General features: G+C 47.9%; 1 protein-coding gene across 1 annotated transcript in view; it reads left to right on the top strand.

Moving 5' to 3' along the window:
• Positions 1–22,372, top strand: part of NIBAN2 (niban apoptosis regulator 2) — a 95,680-nt gene extending 73,308 nt beyond the window's left edge. Inside the window, exons 6-14 of the mRNA XM_061603687.1 lie at positions 1,275–1,390; positions 3,135–3,239; positions 5,701–5,863; positions 7,082–7,269; positions 9,016–9,171; positions 13,889–14,005; positions 14,612–14,719; positions 15,289–15,400; positions 17,028–22,372. Of these exons, the coding sequence (XP_061459671.1) occupies positions 1,275–1,390; positions 3,135–3,239; positions 5,701–5,863; positions 7,082–7,269; positions 9,016–9,171; positions 13,889–14,005; positions 14,612–14,719; positions 15,289–15,400; positions 17,028–17,770 (1,808 nt within the window). The 3' untranslated portion in view covers positions 17,771–22,372. The remainder of the gene's footprint in view (positions 1–1,274; positions 1,391–3,134; positions 3,240–5,700; positions 5,864–7,081; positions 7,270–9,015; positions 9,172–13,888; positions 14,006–14,611; positions 14,720–15,288; positions 15,401–17,027) is intronic.
• Positions 22,373–23,123: the final 751 nt, after the last annotated feature.

Genomic DNA, 23,123 nt, shown 5'->3' with positions numbered 1-23,123 from the left:
TCGACTTCCTCTGCCTTTGGTTTTCTGGATAGAAATCCTCCTTTAGGGATGTAATCCTGATTTCCTGAGCTGCCACTGGCAGAGAGCAGCCTTCCCTTAGAGCCTTGCCCGTTTGCCTCTTCCTTTCCTTGGCTAGAAATGTAGGAAGGTCCCTTGTACCCGGGTCAGACCGTTGATCCATCTAGCTTAGTAGAGATGCTCTTCCACATATACGTATATAGGAAGCTGCTTTTCACTGAGTCAGACCGTTGGTCCATCCAGCGTAGTACTGTCTGCCCGGACTGGCAGTGCCTCTCCTGGGTTGCAGACAGGGCTCTCTCCCAGCCCTAACTGGAGATGCAGGGGATTGAACTTGGAACCTTCTGCGTGCGGAGCAGCTGCTCCCTCACTGAGCTACGCCCCTTGGCCACCCGTTGTTGAGAATGCACCCTCCTTCCCTCTGTTTTCAGACCTGCGAATGGGGCACTGGAAGTGCCTGCAATGAGACTCCTCTTGGGTCTACCCAAACGCTGTAGTGAGGTGTGGTGACGCACTCGGTGTTCCTTCTCAGGAATCCTCACCTTTTCTGCCCGGGTGCACAACTTGAACCCAAACCCTGCCTAATGAGACTCATCTCGTAAGATCACCAGAAAAGCCCTGTTGGGTCAGGCCAGAGGCCTGTCTAGTCCAGCATCCTCTCCTTCCAGTGGCCAGCCAGATGCCTCTGGGAAGCCCACAAGCGGGATGTGAGCACATGAGCATTCTCCCCACTTGCGATTCCCAGCAAGGGGCATTCGGAGGCTCTGGTTTACAGGGCTGTTTTTTAAAAAATGGAAGATTTGTGGTGTTGGTGTTGGGGGAGAGCGGTTGCCTTTGCTCTTCCTGTCTTCTCTAGGAGGCTGGGGTGCCCTCTCCCCCGGGAGAAGTTCATTTGGATTGACCCTGCCTGCTCCCCAGTCGGTGTGGCTACACCTGAAGGGTTGGAACATCCTCCAGGACACAGTTTGTCAGCCTTGGTTCCCCAGATACAACTCCCATCATCCCTGGCCACTGGCTATGCTGGTTGGGGCTGATGGGAATCGTAGTCCCGCAATATCTGACTGGGGAGGATGGGAGTATTGGTCCGATGCCATATGGCTAGGCATCATGGGAGATGAAGTCCAAAGAACCCAGCGACATCGGGCTGTGGATGATGGGAGGTGTACTCCAATGACATTTGGGGAGTGAAGAACTCTTCTCTAGGAGACCCAGAGTACAGGGATTCACGATAAGAAACTTCCTTTTTTCTTTTCCAGGGATTCCTGAGGACTCCAAGGTGGAGGCCCCGGCATTCACTGACGCCGTCCGCATGTACCGCCAGTCCAAGGACCAGTATGGCACCTGGGACATGCTTTGTGGCAATGAAGCCCAGGTGAGTCTTTGAGGGAGGGGCACAGGTGAAGGGCTGCTAGGTTTGTCAGCCAGCCTGAGATCATAGGAACATAGGAAGCTGCCTTATACTGTTAGAGCGTTGGTGCATCTAGCTCAGCATTGTCTACACTGGGTGGCAGCAACTCTCCCAAGATTTCGGACCGGGGTCTCTTCCAGCCCTGCCTGGAGATGCCGGGGGTTGAACCTGGGACTTTCTGTGCGCGAAGCAGAAGCTCTGCCCCTGAGCTGCAGTCGTTCTCTTTCAGATGAGGGGGAGCGCAATTTGGTTTTTTTAAGAAAATTGCAAGTGAGTAATAATGATGCCCCCCTCTAGGATGCACACCTTAACATAGTGAGGGAGGTTTGAGAGTGCTGAAGAAGCTGAGAGAAATGCCGTCAGGAGTCTAGACCAAGAGGCTAGACTCCTAGCAGGGGCACCCAAGGCGGAATGGTCTAAGCTGAGACACCAGACTAAGATGCATTCAGACTCAGAGGAAGGCAATGGTAAACCACCTCTGAATACCTCTTACCACAAAAAACCTATGAACAGAGCATCCAAAACAGAAATGGAAATACACTGCCTTCAAGTCGATCCCGACTTATGGCTACCCTATGAATAGGGTTTTCATGGTAAGCGGTATTCAGAGGGGGTTGACCATTGCCTCCCTCTGAGGCTAGTCCTCCCCAGCTGGCTAGGGCCTGCTCAGCTGGCCACAGCTGCACAAGCCAGCCCCTTCCTTGTCCACAACTGCCAGCTGGGGGGCAACTGGGCTCCTTGGGATTATGCCGCTTGCCCACGGCTGCACAGGTGGCAGGGCACATAACCCCTGAGCCACTCACTGCGTGGTGATCTTTAGCTGGCCCTTGACACCCAGGAGACATGAGCGGGGATTTGAACTCACAGACTCTGGACTCCCAGCCAGGCTGTCCTCCCCACTGTGCTATACCAGCTGTTATCCAAAACAGAAGGGAGTAGAAAAAGAGGAAGGGCAAACAAGAGATGAATTGATTCCATAATGGAAGCCACAGACCTGAACTTAAAAAATCTGAACAGGGTGGTTTATAACAGATGCTATTGAAGGTTTCTGGTTCATAGGGTGGCCACAAGTTGTAACTGACCTGAAGGCACATAACAACAACAATGATGGCAGTCATCTGATTAAAGAAGCCTTAGTTGATTTAATCACACAAGTCCAAATGAACTGAATAAATGTGCATCTGAGTCAAACAGTGATCCTGAAACATGAAGCATGGGCGTGACTCGGACGGGGTCTGCTTAGACGTGCCCTTCCATCTGAGTGTGTAGAAGTGTTTATTTGAGAGAGGGAATGCCTCTTCTAAGGTTGTGTTTGCTTATTGGAAAAGTGCAGATAGCAAATATATATTTATTTTGAAAATAATGATAATTATGCCACCACCCTGTAAGGGAGAGAACTGGAGCCTGATGGCTCTTCCTATCTTATTTCACATATTGAAGAGACAGGGATCGTAGTGGCACTCCAGATGCTGTTGGACTACAACTCCCATCAGCCCTAGCCATCATTTCAGCACCAGGCAAAGACTCCCCCCTTCCCAAGCATGTGGAATAGCACCAATGATGGGATGTTTTTATTCTCTGTTTTACATATTTTTCCGGTTGCATTTTGTTCTCTTCGTGAATCACTTCAGGGCTTGTTGTTGTTGGAAGGGATGCAATCAGTTGAATGAGCTTAACCTCACTTGACCTCACCCACACCCCTATCCAGGTCTTGAGCAACTTGGTGATGGAGGAGCTCCTCCCCGAGCTGAAGAACATGATTGGGCCCCGTCTGAAGGGCAAAGCCCAGGAGAGGCACAGAGTGTGGATCCAGGTGAGTGTGTGCCAAGCTTAGGCAAAGTCCCACTGTGCAATATCTAAACTTGCGGAACTCCCTGCTGCAAAATGTGGTGATGTCCACTGGCTTTGGAAGACTTTTTAAGAATGGGCAGATTTTTATTAATATTATTTTATTTATTAGTTCATTATTTATTATGTGATTATGTCATTATTTCATTATTTAGTTATTTCACTATTATAAGTTGTATCCAGTCCTGTTCAGAGGAGGCCCATTGAAATTAATGCAGAGGACCAACTTAGAGCCGTAGGGTTGTATTCAGCTAAGTCCTACTTACAGGAAACCTGTACTCCTGTACAACTTTTTCATTTATTATTTTTATTTATTCCATTTTTGTCCCGTCCTTCCTCCCAAAGGGCAGGAAATGCAGGAGATAAAGCAATACAATGGAAAATAAAAAGGATATTTAAAACATCTAAAAATATGTGAAACAATCTTAGGGCTAGGTGGCTGGTCACAATATCTTTCAGCCGTCAAAGTGTGTGGGCTGAGAGGAATGCTTTTAAATTCCTCCTGAAAGTCAATAACGAGGGAGGGAGATGCACATCACGAGGGAGGGCATTCCTCCAATGGGGAGCCATCACCAAGAAGGCCCTGTTATGGGTCAGCGCCAACAGCGGCACCACCAACGTTTGTATTTATATTCCACCTTTCCTCCAAGGAGCTCACTCTGCCCTGAATGGAAAACACACACACATTTGCAAAGATCAGCAGAGTCATGGATGTCAGGTTCTCTCACATCTTCAGCCACAAGGGAGGTGGGGCCGGTTTCTCTCAGCCCTGGATGGAATGCCCTCTCCCTTCACACTTGACGGCACAAGGGAGTGTTTTGGACTTCATTCTCCACACTTGGTTTTTGATGTCTTGCTGACTGATGCTCCTATGAGCCATGCCCTCATTTAATTCCATCTCACATTGAAGGCTTGGCAGAACAAGGCCTCCTGTATTTGTTCCTAAAAACTGTCATTCTTCTATTGCAATAATCCTCTTCCAAGGAGAGGGAGCTTGTAGCCCTCCAGATGTTGCCAGACTACAACTCCCATCATCCCTGACTGTTGGCCTTGATGGCTGGGGTTAGCAGGGGTTGTAGCCCAAGAATGTCTGGTTCCCAACTCCTCCTGCCTTCCTACCTTGAAGCGAAGCTCCACCAGACTCCATGGCGCCCACTCACACATTTTGTAGGCCTGTCCATCTCTTGGGCTGTGTTTTGGGAAAGTACATTGAGCTCACTGTAAAATTATTCTGGCCCAGAACGTCAAATGACTTTGGGTGGAAAGTTTTTGAAAAACCAAGATAAATATTTCCCTGGGAGCCATTTTTAAAAATAGCTTGGCAGAAACCTCCCTTTTAAACAAATACTCAACTCCCAGTGTCTGCCTCCCAAACGTTGCCATCTTGGAATTAGAGCTTTTCCTACAGTGTACCAGGATCTCTTGCCCTGGGAAGAAATATGTTTCCTTTCTCATTACCCTTCCCCAGATTACTGAATACTTCCAGATTTATATGTAGGGCTGTGGATGTGTCCAACGATGCTACATGAGTGCCAAGAGAAGGCACAGAAATTATCAACTGGTCTCAGAATTCACTTTCATGAAAATCTCAGCTTTCTTTGTCTTTTTTTTTTTTTTTAAATTCAACTTTCTAGCCCTTATAAATGTTTGTGTAGATGTCCTTGAAAGCACGTGGGCAGCTAAAGAAAAGCAGCCAATCCCCTGAATAAGACTTGCAGAGTGTGTTTGTATCTGTTTAAATTAGAGTTGATGGGAAATTCTTACTGTTAATATCAGCTGGCAATGTTTTTTATCTTTTTTCCCCTCTCCTTTGCTTATAGTTGCAAATAAAAATTCTTTATTAAAAAATGAGAGTATGTGTAGGTGAGGTTAAAAAGTATCTGCTGTTGTACCCTGCCTTTCCCCTTGATGCTAGCGGAGAGAACAAGGATGTGAAACCTGTGGCCTTCCAGATGTTGGTGAACTGCTGCTCCCATCATCTCTGATCATTGGCTACCTTGCTGGGGCTGATGGGAGTTGGAGTCCAACAACATCTGATGGACCACAGGTTTCACGTCCTAGGAGAAGCAGAATAAAATGATGCAAACTGTAGCCGTTTGCCCAACCTGTTCTGTGCAACTTATTCAGCTCGCAGAATTTGGCTCTCCTTTGGTGCAACAGAACTTGGATTGCTTGACTGCAGTTTTTAAAAACTTTCTTTGGTATGCATGACAGAACAATTTGTTCTACTTTTTCCCCCCCCAAAAAATTGTGAGCTGCAGGGTCAGGTCTAGTCCTTGCTAAAACAACCCTGGTGTGGAAATGTCAAGGTTTCAAAATCCGGAATCGTGAAGCTGCCTGTTTCTGATTATTCACTAAAGAAGCATACTATCTTCGCTGCGTCCCCTCTTCTGCACCCCCCAAAAACCTTTCTGTTCTTTGTCTAGGTCTCCGACGCTGTGTACAGGATGGTCTGTGACCAGACAAAAGACCATTACGACAAAGCAGTGGCAAAGTGCGAGTCTGAGAGTCCTGGAATGCGGAGCGCCATCCGCACAGATATGGATCAAATAATCCAGTCCAAGGAGCATTTGGCCAGCAAAATCCGAGGTAGGCAATGGAGAGAGACTCTGAAGGGGTGGCCGCAGGGCTGGCGCCAGGCATGCTGGGGCCCTTGGGCACCTGCCTGCCCCAGGCCCTGGCGCACGCACGCTCCACCTACCTACCTTCCACAGTCTGTGGCAATGTTGGCTCCTGACCCCGCTGCGGATCGTGGAGAAGGAGCTCTCAGACACACACACCCATTGCCATGCAGACCCCACCTACCTCTCCCTTGATGTAAATGCTGATTGGATGGCAGGCACAAGCCTGGCTGCCTCCATCTCGGTTGATGGCACATACGGTTGCTACGTGCACGCATCCCTGCCATCAGCCAAGATGATGGAAGGAGAATCAGCCTCTTAGGGAAACCTCGGCCACCATCTTGGTTGATGGCTGGCTTGCACCCGCAGCACATTTACAGCAAGGGAGAGGTAGGTGGGACACACAGGTGGGGGTTGCGAGCCTGTGTGGCAGTGGGGGGGTGTCTGGGAGCTCCCTCTTGCGATCCACAGCAGGGTTGAGAACTGACACTGCTGCGGATCGCAGAAGGGAGTGCTGCCCACCCACCCTAAGGAGGGGCCCTTCAGGGGGCCCTTGAGACCCAGGGTCCCTCGGCTAGGGCCCGACCTGGTTGCCCTCTGGCCCTGGGTGGTCTGTAGCTGGAAGGGCTGTAGCTCAGGGGGAGAGTATCTGCTTTGCATTCAGAAGGTCCCAGGTTCAAACCCCGGCATCTCCAGATGGGAAAGACTCCCTGCCGGAAACCGTGGATAGCTGCTGCCAGTCACTACAGACCAGTGTGCTTCAACCTTGGGTGCTCAGATGTTGGACTACACAGCTCCCATCATCCCTGACCATTGGCCATGCTGTCTAGGGATGAGGGGAGTTCTAGTCCAACAACATCAGGAGACCCAAGGTTGAAGAACTGTGGTGTGGATTAATACTAAGCTAGACAGACCAATGGTCTGACTCGATATAAGATGTCTTCAAGCTATTATGTCAGGCTGCCTTGGAAGGTGCTATCTCCTTCGTTAATGCTTTTAAAGCAGAGGCTAGATGTCCACCTCTCAGTCAATTTTCTGCAGCATAATTGGGTTGAACTAGATGACCTTTTGAGGTCTCTTTTTTTAAAAAAAAATGGATTGTGTGACATTTGCTAGCTGCCTGGGTGGGTGTTTTTATGTCTGGGGTGCGAGATCGCCCTAACCTTCCTGTCACTTCCTTGCCCAGCCTCTGTCTTCTCCAAAGCTGAGATCTGCGTCCGGAACCATGTCCAACCTTACATCTCTTCCATCCTGGAGGCCCTGATGATTCCCACCAGCCAGGGCTTTGCCGAGGTGCGGGAAGTCTTTTTCAAGGAGGTCACCGACATGAACATGAACATCCTCAACGAAGGGGGAATGGAGAAAGTGGGAGAGGTAAGACCATCGCTGAGGGTCTTGGTGGGAAAGAAGGAGACGCAGGGGACAGGTGTTGCGGGGAAGGATCTTCAGGACCTTAGGAAAAAGACGTGGAGATAACTTAATAGTTGGCTGGAATGTGATAACGATACAGGGCAGGGGTGGGGAACCGTTGGCTGTCAATATATTGTTGGACTACAGGCATGTACCCACTGCGTGATAAGGTGCATTCAGGGCTTGATGCCAGTGCCCTTTTGATGTGCTGCACTCACAACATCATCCCCATCCAACACTATGGCCACATTCACATGATACATTTATTCTGCTTTAAACATTTCAGGGATATAGTCGTCTAGGGTCTTGGGGGGTCATTTTGGGAGCAGGATCCATAGAATCATAGAGCTGGAAGGGGTCTATAAGGCCATTGAGTCCAACCCCCTGCTCAATACAGAAATCCATATTAAAGCTAAGCCTGTCTCCAGTCTTCTATGAGTCAATCAGCATGAAAGGGGAGTGTGTTAGCCACTGAGAAGAATCTTTGTACATGCTTCCTTGTCCTTTCCTGCTGACTGGAGCCAATCAGAGTGAAAGGAAGAGAGTCAGCCACTGAGAAGACTCTTCTCAGTAGCCAACTTTCTCCCCTTTCCTGCTGTTTGGCTCTTAGGGATGTCCATTGCTCTGGGAGAAGGCATTAACAAGGTTCCCATTCTCAACCCAGCAGCCAAACCAAGGGTGGTGACCGCTGTGACTGTCATAAAGGGACTCTTCATTACTTCTCATGGCTTCCCCAAAAGAATCCTGGGAAGTGCAATTTGTGAAGGGTGCTGAGAGGAAACCCCTAGTCTCCTCACAGAGTGACAATTCCCATAGTTCCCTGGGAAGAAGGACTTATTGGTAAACCACTGTGGGGACCAAACCACCCTGGCAATGGTAGATGTGTGAGGAGAATAGGAAACTAGCCACGGCCAGTCAGTGTTGAAATAATAAGTTAGATGGGCCAGTGGTCTGGACTCGCCATAAAGCAGCTTCCTATTGGGGAAGGGCTGTAGCTCTGTGGCTGAACATCTGCTTTGCGTGCAGAAAGTCCCAGATTCAATCTCTGGCATCTCCAGGTCAAGCTGGGAGAAACTCCTGCTGAAATCTTGAACGGCTGCTGCCGTTCAGTGTAGACAGTACTGAGCTAGATGGACCAACGGCCTGACTCAATATAAGGGAGTTTCCTGTGTCCAAAGGGAAGAGGAGTAGTAAAACATCTGCTTTGCATGCAGAAGGTTCGAGGTTCAGTTCTCTGTAGGGGTGTGCTAGAATTCCACCCAGTTCAGGTTTGGCACTGAATTCTTCATTAATTTACTTATCCTCAATCGCTGAGAATCGGATTTTGATGTAGCAAGCTTCCGTGGCCATTTTTGAAAATGGACTTGTTTTTTTAAAAAAAAAATGCCTCTGAAACATATTTCCTTCAAAATATGTATTTCCTTTAAAAATATCAATATTTTTTCTAAGCAAAAAACAAAACATCAGTAAAAGCCGTGGCTAGTGGATACAGAACAAATGCCAATCGATGACCACCTGTTAGGTCGATGGCATGCTTTCGAACCGGCACCAGCCAGCGGATCCCATCCCTAGCCCTTGGCTTCTTCTCGACTGGAAGGACTCCCTGCCCAGCAACGAAGCTGCCTTTTACTGATTCAGAGCTCACTATTATCCATCCTATGACCTGAAGGTTTCTAAATCTTGGCTTTCTGTCTCTCCCCCCCCCCCCAGTACATGGAGAGCCTTTCCCAGCTGGCTTTCCACCCGGTCAAGATGCAGTCCTGCTACGAGAAGATGGACCAGTTGAAGCTGGAAGGGCTGCAGCAGAGGTTTGATGTCTCCAGCGCATCGGTGTTTAAGCAGCGGGCCCAGATCCTGATGAGGCAGGTAGGCGTGCCTTGCCGGATTGGAGCAAAAGCCAGCCTAGTCGACAGTCTCAGACCAGCTCACATATGGCTGTTTTGACCCCAGGATTTAAAGGTCTACTTCAAGGGAATGGAACCTTCTTTTTTTTTCCCCACCCAAGGGCCGCATTCCTTTGTGGGTGACCTTCCAAGGGCCACATGGCAGCGGCGGGCAGGACCAAAGTCAAAAGCAGGCAGAGCCAGGGATGCAAACTTTGCTTTTGTACGCACCAGCCATAAAAAGCTCTGAGATTTTTACATGCCTGTTTCTTTATTCTCCATCAAGTGACACAGTGAGAGATGCGGTGTGGCGAGAGAGGGTGTAGCCTGAGGAGGGGATATAGCCCAGAGAGAGTCTCAAGGGCCAGATAGAGAAGCTTGGAGGGCCACGTTTGGCCTCCAGAACTGAGGTTCTCCACCTCTGGTCTGTTTGGATGTTACACTTATATTTCACCTTTCTTCCAAGGAGCTCAAGGTGGCATACAAAACATGGCTCTCCCCCTCCCAGTTTTATCCTCACTATAACCCTATGAGGTAGGCTAAATTGAGAGACAGTGACCAAGCGGGGATTTGAACCCTGACCTGCCAGGTCCCAATCTAACATGCTAACCACTGCACCACCCTGGCTCTCTGCGTACCTTTCAGCTGCCGTGGCTAATAGGTTGTGATAAGATGCCTTCCCTTCCATGAACTTGCCTAATCTCCCTTTCCAGCCAGCTAAGCCTAGTGGCCACCCCCGCCAAGACCACATCACGTGGCAGGCTTTGACTATATCAAAAAGCAGCCAAAGGTGCAGCTGTGGACTTTTGGGCAACATGCTGATTACCAGTGAGATTTCATGTAGGGCAAAAGTGAGGAACCTTTTTATATATATATATCTGCCCTACACCTTGTGACCAAATTGGACAGGTGGGTGGCAGGAACAGGAATCAGTTTTCTATTGAAACCGCTGCTGAACATGGAGGATTTTCCCTTCGTTTTGCCAGCGGCTTTGGTGCAAACATCTTCCCGCTGATGGGGTGGTGTGCATGCTCTTTGCTCCAGCAAATGAATCATTGGGGGCTCACTTCAAGCTCCCAATTATTCCTTTGAAGGGACACCGGTACATGCCCCACACTTGATGTCTCATAGGATGGCAGGTGTGGGGTAGGTGGCCATGGTTTGTCAGGAATAGTATGGCGAGCCAGATTAGGACCCCCAGCGGGCCAAATGTGGCCTGCAAATTGGGGGTTCCTGACCCCTGATGTGGGACAAACTAGATTATTTCAAGCCATTTGGACTCTTCCTTTTGTACAAGGGATGGGTGACCTGCAGCTTTAGGGCCACGTGCATCTCTCAGTCTGATTTTATGGGGCCCTCACCCTTATTTCCAAAGCCCTCTGCTCAAAGTGATATCAGCTCAAAGCTCTGGGAGGAGTGATCTGCCCCTCTCCTGGCAGCAGCAGAGAGTGACAGAGAAAAGGGATGGCCACACCCACTTTTCACTCTGGCCCTCCACACTGCCAACATGTGGCCCCCACAATAACCCCCTAGGGAATGAGGCCCTTGGCAGGGGGAAAAAAGTGTCTCATTTCTGCTGAAGGATCGGCAGAGATGGAAAGGGAAGGTAAAAGAGGCTTCTAGCTCGCTGAATTGAACCATTGCCAGTAATGACTTTCTGTAATCCATGATGCAGTGATTGAATCACTTAATCTTGTATTAGACAGGGGGAAGGTTCAGAGTGTTTTCTGTGGGGCCAGCCAACGGCTGCCAATTTAGCTGGGGACTGCTGCGTTTAAGGAACAGACTGTTGGGATGCTTGTAAGCTTATCACTGTCATGATTTCTATTTGCCTTTTTAAATAAAATGACACAAGGTGGCTTGTAAGTCAAGGTTAAAATGCACAGATTATCGTAAAAGCAAGAAGAGTCAGTTTCAATTTAAAGATAACGCTCTGCAAAAGATGGCAGAATTAAATACAGTCTTTGCTGCCCATGTAAAAGCAAGCAACACTCCCCCACCCAAAAAAGAGTGAATACCGTTGTTCAACTATGCACTATGTGAAAATCTCCCTTGCATTGTTCTGAATCTCTTCCTCGCCTCAAATGGAAAGTTTTGCCCCAATCCAAAAAAATAAGGGGAATTGAAGGATTGACCTAGCCCTAGAACTTCATAGTCCTACGTATTATTGACGTCCGACTGCACTGGGTGACCCAGAGCTCTGCTGTTTTAAGAAAAGGAGAGCAAAACTCGCAATTAATGTGGGCTCCAGCAATACTTTTTGTGTGTGTGTCACAAAAACACCATTAGGGTTCCTTTGCTGGTAAAGGAATTCTCATCCTAGCACAGTAGACACCAACTACTGGTGGTTGGGATTTTGCTAGGGATGTGCTAGAATTCCACCCAATTCGGATATGGTACTGAATTTTCCATTAATGTGTTTATTCTCAATAGTCAAGAATCGGATTTTAATGTAGCAAATTTCCACAGCTATTTGTGAAAACAGACTGTTTGTTTTTTTTTAAAAAAAATCGCCTCTAAACCATTGATGGCAAGAACAGTAATTTATCAATATTTCCTTTAAAAATACAGACTATAATATCAGTATTTTTTTCCAAACCAACCCCCCCCAACAGATCAGTAAAAGCCCCAGCTAATGGTCAAAGAACGAACTTGAATTGATGCCAGCCTGTTAGGCTGACAGGGTGCTTTTGAATCGGCACCCGCCAGCAGATCCCGTCTCTAGTCTTCGCCGGGACTCGGACGTTCCACCACTGCCCTCTAGTGTCTAGGATGATTTGTAAATGTTTTGCGTGTTGCATATTCTCTTTAGGCTGAGTTCTGTGACACTTTTTAAATATATATACTGTGTATATTTTCCCCCAACCAAAGGAACTTGGGCGTGCTAGGGAAAGGCTGCTTAACTCTTTATCTCCCGATGAGGACTTCTCACCTGTAGGGAAGAACTTACGGGGGCAATTTGTTGTGGTTATGTGCCTTCAAATCGATTATGACTTATGGCAACCCTATGAATCGGTGACCTCCTATAGCATCTGTTGTAAACCACCCTGTTCAGATCTGTGGCTTCCTTTATGGAATCAATCCATCTCTTGCTTGGCTTTCCTCTTTTTCTACTCCCTTCTGTCTTTCCCAGCATTATTGTCTTTTCAAGTGAATCATGTCTTCTCATTATGTGTCCAAAGTATAACCTCAGTTTCATTATTTAAGCCAGTGAGCTCCCCCAATACATACACACACACCCCTCAGCCCTATCCTTCTCCAGTTCAAAAGGGGCACTGCCCACCACTAAAACAGCTACCTGGGGGCACAGCAGGGAGGACAGTGGCCACATTCACACCAGACATTTATTCCACTTTAGACAGTCATAGCTTCTTCCTCCAAAGAACCATGGGAACTGTAGTTTGTGAAGGGTGCTGAGAGTTGTTAGGAGACCCCTATTCCCCTCACAGAGCTAGTTTGTCAGAGTGGTTAACAGTCATTTCCTCATCCCAGAAAACTCTGAGAATTGTAGCTCTGTGAGGGGAACAGGAATTTTCCAACAGCTTTCAGCACCCTTCACAAACTACACTTCCCTGGATTCTTTGAGGGAAGCCATGACTGTTTAAAGTGGAATAACAGTGGAATAAATGTCTGGTGTGAATGTGGCCTGTGATTGGGGGCATGGCTGGGTTGGGTCAGTGAGGAGCCCTTCTGAGCCTTGTGGCCATCAGCCAGTGCCCAACCTAGCCAGCTGCTGGCGCTGGGCCCACTTGGGAAACATCTTCCCCCAATTCTATCCTGCTTACTGCCCATGATCCAAAGTAGAGGGCCTTCCCTCTTGCGTGGAGGCAGATTTGAGTGGGGTGAGAGAGGTGGGCCTTCTTAGGAAAGCCTGTAGCTTGGTGGCAGAGCAACCGCTTTGCATGCAGAAGGTCCCAGGTTCAATCCCTGACATCTCCATGTATGGCTGGGAAAGATTCCCTGCCTGAAACTCTGGAGAGCCACTGCCAGTCAGTGTGGCCAATACTGCGCTGGATGGACCAATGTCTGACTCAGTATAAGTCAGCTTCCTACATTCCTGGGTTCTCAGCGGCTACACCCACATCACAGAACACCCTGCTGTGTGAATTGGGGCTGGTTCCTCTCTCATTGTTTTTTGTCGGTTTCTGCTAGATCATTTCCTTAAGAAAGGCTTTGCTGTACGTGGCAGATAAAACCCAAAACCTAAACACTTTTTAAACCAGCCTCTTTAGTTGATTGATTACATAGATATTTGTTTGCATCAACCACCAGTCACTGCAATTTATGCACAGGGTACAGGCGCTGACTATGTAACCAGATAAAATGGTCAAACTAAACTAAAAAAAGGATACAATTTGAAACTTAGAGAGCAACATTGTAACCCTGCTTTAAACGGCATAGACGTTTTGTGGCTAAGCTATTCAACCTCCCCCCGGTAGAATTAGTTAGTCCTCCATCAGTTGTCAGTGTTAACTGTTAATAGGTTCCTTTGTGGAAGATAATAACAGAAAAAATATTGATGTGGTTTTTAGACATGGAGCCCTAGAGCAAAGTGGTATCAGTGGATATAGACCCCTCAGCAAATCAGGGCTGAAATTGCTGTCCCGGTATAATATAGCAGGCTGGTCTTCTAACAACGTGACTGAGTGTTTTGTGTTTTTTTTAAAATGGCTACATATATTGCCTCTTTGACACTGCAGCAAATGGACGATACAGTCTTCACCTTTGAGACGCTCCTCCACCAGGAAATGGGGAAATCCGTGAGCAAAGACGAGCTCTGCAAGACGATTCAACGCATCTTGGAGCGGGTGCTCAAGGTAAGCCTGCTTGAGCAGCTGTGGATACGTTGGTGCCGGCGCCGGATCAGGACGCCGGGCTGTCTTCTGGAAGCGGTACATGTTCAGTCACACAGTCTTTCCACTTCAGAAGCTGCGGCGGCCTATCGGGTCCGTACGCCCCTGGCTCAGGGGATGGGGAACCCTTTTCGGCCCGAGGGCCGCAATACCTTCTGGGCGGCATTCCGAGGGCCACGTGCCGGTGAAGGGAGGGGCCAGAGGCGAAAGTGGGTAGAGCAACAAATGCATAAACGTTACTTCTGTACAGTAGGCTAGTTTGTCACACAGTCTCTATGCCCTTCTTCTCTGCCCAGTGGTTGAAGCCAGGCCAAAACACTGAAGGAATGTGTGAACCAGGGCCATTGAAGGGTGTGGCTTGGGGAAAGGGGTGTGGCCAAAGAGGAGGTGTAGCTTGGAGAGAGTCCCAAGGGCCAGATAAAGAGGCTTGGAGGGCCGCGTTTGCTGAGCTCCTTCACCCCTGGGCTAGGTGGACCACACTCCTCTGACATGATTTAAGGCTCCTTTCTATGCTTCATCTGTAGGTCCCCTGTGCAGTTATATATTCTCTTGTCTCTTGTCTTCGGGCAGAAATATGACTATGACAGCAGCACGGTGAGGAAGAAGTTTTTCCGGGAGGCCCTGCTGCAGATCACCATCCCCTTTCTGCTGAAAAAGCTGGCGCCCACCTGCACAGGGGTAAGCAGGCATCCCCAGCCGGGGAAAGGGGCGTGCAAGGGCAAAGGAAGCCTTCCCCCTCAGATTGGAAATGTGGTGTTGTTGTTGTTGATGATGATGATAAAATGCCTGTGATTCCCAAACTTTTTTTTCCCATGGACCACTTGAAAATCAGTGAGGGTCATGGCGGACCGCTTAATGATTTTTCCGCCTGTTCTAGAAATTGGAACTTGCTGCACTAGATGTTGCATCATTTTCAATTGCATTTGCATTGCTTCTTGTGTTTCTTACACTCTCTTACAATTGGCATTCCACAGAATACCCAAAATCAAATACAAGATAAAGGGGGGGGGAAATTAAAATCAGTATAAATATCTAATGCGCACATGCTGTGGACCACCTGAACAAAGCTGGTGGCCCACAGGCCACCATTTGGGAACCCCTGGTCTCTGCTGTTGTTGTTAGATGGCCCCTTTTCCCTCAGTTCTGTTCCTCGCTTCATTTTCGTGAGCCTTGCTCTCTTTTTCTTTTTTTCTTTCCTTTTCTCTGTTGCTCGTCCCAAAGGCTTTTCTCTCTTTCTCCCGGGACAGGACCTCTCGAGATTCCAGGAGCTGATTTTTGAGGATTTTGCCCGTTTCATCCTGGTGGAGAACACCTATGAAGAAGTGGTGCTGCATTCCGTCATGAAAGATATCATGATGGGTAAGATAGAGTGGCCGTCCTCTGCGCAGGGCTAATATTGTATTTATTTATTTATTCTACTGAGTTAGATGGACCAGGGATTTGACTTGGTGAGGCAGGTTCTGTCTGGAGGACAGCCGGGCAAACGACAAAGCAGGCAAGAGTTTAGGGCCACATCCACACCATACATTTAAAGCATTATGAACCACTTGAAACAGTCATGGCTTCCCCCAAAGAATCCTGGGAAGTGTAGTTGTAAAGGGCGCTGAGAGTTGTTAGGAGACCCTTATTTCCCTTCATAGAGCTACAATTCCCAGAGTTCCCTGGGACAAAGGATTAACTGTCAAACCACCCTGGAAACCGTAGCTCTGTGACGGGAATTGGCTTCTCCTCTGAGCACCCTTAACAAATTACAGTTCCCAGGATTCTTTAGGAGAAGCCATGGCTGTTTAAAGTGGCATCATAGTGCTTCAAACGTATGGTGTGAATGTGGCCTCTATATCCTCTACATTAAGGAGGCCTGTCCTCTGCCTTGGTACATTTAAATCCCCATTGTAAGTTTATCGTAAAGAGAGAGAATCACTTGAACGTGATTGCCACGGCCGTGTTATGTCAATGCTTTTAAATTAACACCTGCTTCACATTATTGTCTGGTTATTGTATTTGTGGGGCAGTCAATGGCAGATGTGTATAGCGCGTTAAAAGTCTGGTTTCTTTTTCTGAACTGCATTTAAAAAAACATTGTCTATAAAAATTGTGTGGATATGTTTTACATTTGTTTAATGTTGATATTAATTAATGGACTGCCTTCAAGTCGATCCCGACTTATGGCGACCCTATGAATAGGGTTTTCATGGTAAGCGGTATTCAGAGGGGGTTTCCCATTGCCTTCCTCTGAGGCTGAGAGGCAGTGACTGGCCAAGGTCACCCAGTGAGCTTCATGGCTGTGTGGGGATTCAAATCCTGTTCTCCCAGGTCGTAGTCCAGCACCTTAACCACTACACCACGCTGGCTCTCAATGTTGTTATATGAGTGCTTAAAAAAAAAAAACACTCTGCAAATATACTCCGCTCCAATGATGGCTGGTGCCCACTGGGGCAGTAGGGCAGAAGAAAGGGAGCCCCAACTGTAGGCGGAACCAGTGCCAATGACACGCATCTAGTTTTGCCCCCATCCTGAGACTCGGGAGGAGGGGGAAGCCTAAAGCCAGTGACACCTCCTGGACTGGTTGTAAGTGAGAACAGTAGGCAGATTTATTTATTTATTTATTTATTTATTACATTTATATACCGCCCCATAGCCAAAGCTCTCTGGGCAGTTTACGGCAATGAAAAACAATAAAAACAAATATACAAATTTTAAAACACAAAAAAACAATTTAAAAACACAATTAAAAATTTTTTTAAAACAATTTAAAAATGCATGCTAAAGTGCCTGGGAGAAGAGGATCTTGCTGAGGTCAGACTGAGGTTGGAGGGGCAGTGGCCTATTTGCCCCAGTGGGCCAGCCTCCTCTGCTATTCTGCTTGGCTCTTCACATTGTAATCCTGGCTCGTAAGGATCATAATCCTGGCTCGTAAGGCCCTGTTGTGGATTGAGGAACACTGTTCTGTGCATGTGTCTTCAGTGTTATCTTTTTAATGTTTCAGCCGTGAAGGAGGCAGCGGTGCAACGGAAACACAACCTCTACCGTGACAGCATCGTGATGCACAACAGCGATCCCAACCTGCACTTGCTCGGCGAGGAGACGCCCATCGACTGGGAGGAGGAGTTTGGCGGCCAGCCAGACTCGGACCCATCAGATGAGAAACGGCGCCGGGCCAAGCAAGTGGTCTCAGTCATCCACACTGACGAAGGGGTCCCGCCTTACGATGAGGTCACTTCCCTGGAGGGGTCCCCGGATGCCTCGGAGCCCAAGGAGCTGGACCACGCTCCGAGCCCTCCCACGCAGGGTTCCCCCGACAACGTGAAGGAGCTCCGATCGATGTTGGTAAAGGAGTTTCATGCTGAGACGCCGCTTCCTGTCGGCGGGAAGGTGGAGGAACAGCTAGGCAATGGCACCATTGCCCAGCACAGTGAAGGAGCAGCTGAACACATGGAGGAGAAAGAGGAGGAAGCCGCCATGGAGGCGGATGACCGCCCCCCGGCACACTCTACCGAGCACCAAAGAGGAGAGCAGGAAGCGACGGACGCCACGCCCGCTTCTCCTGCCAAACTGCCTTCCCCGGTTGGTGATGGGGGATCCCAAGCGAACCACCTTGAGCCCAGCGATAAGGAGACGGGGGAAGAGGATGCAGCAGTTACCCCGGTTTGCAAGACACAAGTGGAGCCCCTCGTGGAGAACAGCCACAGGGCCGCAGAAGACAGCGAAGGGGTACAGACTCAGTTCTAGGCTAGCCCCCCTCCACTACGCTTTGCAAGAGGATTTATCTCTCGGATGCACCAATGCCAAAGGCAGACTGGAGTTGGGGGACCCTGTGGGGCACTTGGGGGGAGAGGCAGGGAGAGGCGATAGAAAAGCACCTAAGGTTGGTCCAGCAGCATCCTTAGTTTGTATGTGCTTGATTTTTCCAGAGGAGGGTTGCCTCTTTTTTGGAGGGGAGGATGGAAGGGAGAAGCTCCAGAAATGATATTGGTTGCTTTAGCTGTCACTCTCGGGGCTCAGCTGACCCTTCCAGGCCTCCATAGGCCCTGAATTAGGTTGCGTTCTCACACCTTTCCTTTGCACCTGTCATTCTCAGTAGGATCATTTTGGGTCTCCTTTTCCTGCCACAACTCTACTGAAAAGACACTTTATCTTGTATGCCGAGGAATGTATGGAACAGAGTGGCAGCCGGCTTTCCCCCTCTAGGGAATGCTTTCCTATGTTTGGACCAAGCCGCCTTTATTTTCTTGGAAACCTGGTTGTGTGTTAATCCAGTCTTGTGGCTGTCTTTGCCCCACTCAATGATGATGATTTTTAATGTTCTGATCCCAGTTTTGGCTGTTACAGGTAGGGAAATCAAGGCTGCATTCAGACGGCAGTTTATTCCGTTTTCCTGATGTTTCCTTACCTGACAATTTCCACATTTTATTTGATCTTCCACACGACGTAAAAGTCACTTCTGGAAATCAAGCAGAATCCGGTGGACGTTGAGCACTCGTTTTCGTGTTAATTGCTTCCAGGAAAACCAAAAATCTGCCTGCAACCCCATTAGCCGAGAAAATTGCGAGGGTAAAGTGATGAAATTTGGTGGCAGTATAATGGCATGCACTTCTTGCCAGCGGTTTTCATGGGGGAACAGAAGTGCACATGTGTGGAAAGGGCAGGGAATTGGTGACATGCCCAGTGACGTTCATTGTTGTGCCGCCCCACGCCCGCTGATGTGAATGAAATTTAGAGCAACACAACGGTACATTGGTCAAAAAGCCACCGTTCCAAAATGCAACAGGTGCTGCAGTGTGAAAGGAATGTTCGAAATCGGGACACAAGCGCCACCATTATCATCAGGAAAACTCATGCAATAAACCCCATATCTGAATGCAGGCCAACTTTTGCCTCTGTCTCCTTTCTCCAGCTCAGCACAGAGGTTTCCGCATCTCGAATCCTAGCTGTCTCTAATCATAGTTTCCCCCACCTCCCATTCACTTTGGGAGATTTGAAGTGGCAAGAATCATGACCATCCCTTTCTGCACCCCTCCCCGAAAAACCCAAAATTCTGAAGGGAGAGAGAGCATTAGCAGCAGGGCCTAGTAGGTAGACCTAGCGAGTGGGGTTCCCCCCACACACACACTTGAAAAGGAAGATGCAAATGAAGGTCAGAGAAACAGGATGTGGTGATTGTGAAGGCCCAGTGAGGTGGATTTGGAGCAGAGAGCGGTGAAAGGAAGTGGGCATGGGCAAGGCTGCGGAACTGGTTTTCTTCTGGAGATGGTCATTTAAAGGTACAACTGTAGGCCTGATGGGACAGAGTTCCTTTGGTTGCATCTCCCCCCCCCCTTGCACTTGGCGTGGTGGCGATTTATTGGGTCTTGCAGAAGGGGACGTCTCCCACTGCTTTGGAAGTGTTCTGGGAGGTTACCTCTTAAAACTTGAGTAGTATTTTCTCGAGGGAGAATCTCCATTCCCAAATCTTTATGTGGCCTCTTTCACTTTTCCTTTCATGTGCGCTTATAGACCTTTGGCCCTCTAGATGTTGCTGGACTACAACTCCCATCATCCCTGACCATTGGCTGTGCTGGCTGGGGCTGATGGGAGCTGGATTCCAACAACGTATATAAAAAGTGTACTTAGGAAATGTTAGTTAAGGACAAAATAGCGGGTTGATCTTTCAGTGTTCATCCCTGTGCAATTTATGGGGAAATTGTATTCAACTAAACTCTACTTGGAGTAGACCCATTGAAATGAATGGATATAACTTGGACTTTGGATGGACTATGTCCATTATCTTTAATGGCTCTGCTCTGAGTAAGACTAGCACTGGATGCAACCCAAGTAAATTATTAGAGAACATAACCCCTTTGGGTTATATTCAGCTAAGTTCTGCATTGCGCAGGGGGTTGGACTCGATGGCCTTACAGGCCCCTTCCAACTCTACTATTCTAAGATTCTGTAACTCCTACTCAACAGCAGACCCATTAAAATGAATGGATCTAAGTCATGTCTACTAGGGCTAAAATGCTCAAAGAGCAACCATGGAATGATTGGTTTTGTAATGCTTGCTTGACAATCTGTAATGGTCAATGGATCCATAAACATTTTATAGTATAAGAATAGTCTATTAACTTAAGTGAGTCTATACTCCGAGTAGGTCTACCGCTGAATACCACCCTTCATTTTTAAACTACTAATAAACGTATTTCCTTTGTTGGTAAATGCTGGGTGGGGTGGGAGATGCAGGCTTTATCCCATATCTATGGGTCACCAATTGGAATGAAAATTTATATATGTGTATAGTAGAAATGGATTTAGAAATATCAACGTAATCCACTTTTTTTACCCCTCGAGGGTAAAGGGCATATATTGTCTCCTTGAACTTTTTAAGGGTGGTGTGGGGAACCTTTGGCCCTCCAAATGTCACTGAACTACAACTCCCATCTGCCTCAACAAGCATGGCCAATGGCCAGGAACCATGGGAGCTGTAGATCCGCTGCATCTGGGGTGTGTGTGTCAAAGGTTCCCCACATCTGTTCAAATGGTTGTATCCAGAGTTAGTCACTCTCAGAGCAGAGCTGCTGAAATTAAGATATGGATAACTTAGGCACATTTCAATGGGTCTACCCTGAGCAGGACTAACTTTGGAAAGAATCCTGAGTCATCTTTTCCTGTTAGGTGAGGGTCCAACTCCTTTGTTTCTCAGTATCTGTCTCTTGGGTTTTTGACACAACTCCAACTTGAGGAACTTCAGCCATGAAAAAAAGGCATAGGGAGGTTCAGATTTGTCAGCCGCAGAACAGCACCACCTCGAGAGGACTGCTCCAGGCACCACTGTCCACTACTCTGGATGTTGGACAGTTCCGAGTGGATCATTCCAAGTTGTGTTTCCCCCAGTCCCTGCTGGTTTCCCTCTTGTTCTGTGCCACACTGATTTCTTTTTTTAAGGCTAGTTTTTACCTTTCTGGCACCACAGATTGGAAAATTGGTGCCTGTGGAGTTATCGCCATGGGAGGAAAGTGATCTTTTGAAGCCTAAACAGACACAGATGTTGGCTAGATACAGTGTCCTTCTAAGGTGGGTCCCCCAGATGATGTTGGACTACAGCTTCCATCATCCGTAACCATTGCCCTAAGCTGGCTGAGGATGATGGGAGTTGCAGTCCAACAACATCTGGGTGTCCAAGATTGAAGAACCTTGAATTCTCCGGTGGGATGCTCTTCTTGTACAGGAGAAAACCTGTGTCTTGCTAGATGTTCTTGGATGGCAACTACCATCATCCTTGAACATTCAGGCTAATAGAAGCTGGAGGCCTACCAGTTCCCTATCTCTGCCCCAGAAAAAATGTCCCTAGTGACTAAATTGTTGCTTTGTCCTATGAAGCATCTGTTTTTACACACGGGGAGAAAGCAAACAGTTACCGTTTGGTGGAAAGAGCAGGAGGGGAGAGCGCTCCTGCGCGGGGGCTTCTCATTGGGGCATCTGGTTGGCCACTGTGAGAACAGGATGCTGGACTAGATGGGCCACTGGCCTGACCCAGTAGGCTCTTCTTCTGCATGCGTGTTTGTTTTTCTTGAGGTCAGGGTGGCAACAGAATGACCATTTAAAACAAGGGCGGAGAACCTTTGGCCCTCCCAACGTTGCTGAACTCCAACTCCCATCAGCCCCAGCAATGGCAAGGGGTGATGGGAGTTGTAGTCCCACAATATTGGGAGGGCCAAAGGTTCCCCACACTTGTTTTAAAATGAACACTACAGGGTCTGATGGGGCATCTGGTTTCCATTCAGGAGTGGAAGACACCCCCCCAAAAAAGTTATAGCAAGTTAGAAATCCAAGTGTCTTTAGCTTGTATCCAATTAAATCTCACTCTTAGTAGACCCACTGAAATTAATGAACCTAAGTTAGTCGTGTCTGTTAATTTCAATGGGTGTACTCTGAGTAGGACTAGCATTGAATACCACGATTAATGTTTATGCACAAGTACTGTGCCTTCTTCCAAATGGGCATAGGAAGACCTTAATATGGAGACGGGGGGGGGGATGAATGGCTCGTGATTCAAGCTAGATGCGCACCCACAGGCCTTCTTGCTATTGTGCTAACAGTCTCCATTTCCATGAACCTCTTCAATATTTTCTCTAATTTTGCTTTTAAATAATTGGGGGAGGGTAGAGAACTTCCCGGATATTCTCTTTTTTGCATGCTCTTCTCTTTTTTAAAAAAGTGCCTTAATCTTGGGAACCAAAGCTTACCTGTTTTTTCCTTTTCTTCCATGATAGTTTATTGCAAATCTTATACCAAATGTTTAAGGGGGAAAAAATGTGCTTATATATTAATAATAAAATCCAGCTTTATTTAATGTCAGTACGACCTGTCTCCTCCTTTGCCTTGCCTGGGCTCTGATAACTCGGCAAGTTTAGAAACTCTGTGGGTGAGAGAGAACTCCATGATCAAGGCGCAAGCTCTTGCCAAACAGGCTTGCAGTTGATGCAAGCTCTCACCAAACAGGCTTGCAGTTGATGCAAGCTCTCACCAAACAGGCTTGCAGTTGATTTTCCTATACCTATTGCTAGTACGCTACAAGACCTGTAGAAGCTTCAGATGGTGTTGGATTACAACTCCCAACATCACTGACCTTTGGTCATGCTGGCTGGGGCTGATGGCAGCAGAAGTCCAACAACAGCTGGAGGGTCAGCTTATCTCTGGGGATTCTCATTTGGATGGCCAAACTCTACTTACCAATAAGCAGGCCAGTTTTGGGTCCAGATCTGCAGTGTAAGGGTTTTCAAACCTCCCTTGCAAATGGGCAGGTGGACTGGGGCCCATTTCACTTGCTTCCAGACAGCCAGTTTCTTGAACGATCACCCAGGTTTGTTTGCAGGGAGGTGGAACAATGCCGCCGATTTGTTGAGCGTTCATTCCAACTCATTTGCGGAGAGGTTAGATAATACCTCCAGCAGATGGTAACTCCTGCTTCCCAGTGCAAAAAGTCAGATATTGAGGGGAAAGCATCAAATCAACTTAGGCTGCTTTCACACTGCACTTTACTCCATTATTCTGACGATTTCTTACCTGGTAACTTGCGCATTATATTTGATCTTTCACATGACATACA

The sequence above is a fragment of the Rhineura floridana genome, chromosome 20 (genome assembly GCF_030035675.1).
Source record: "Rhineura floridana isolate rRhiFlo1 chromosome 20, rRhiFlo1.hap2, whole genome shotgun sequence".
NCBI lineage: Eukaryota > Metazoa > Chordata > Lepidosauria > Squamata > Rhineuridae > Rhineura > Rhineura floridana.
The sequence above is the reverse complement of the archived record's forward strand: the minus strand, read 5'-3'. Positions and strand labels throughout refer to the sequence as shown.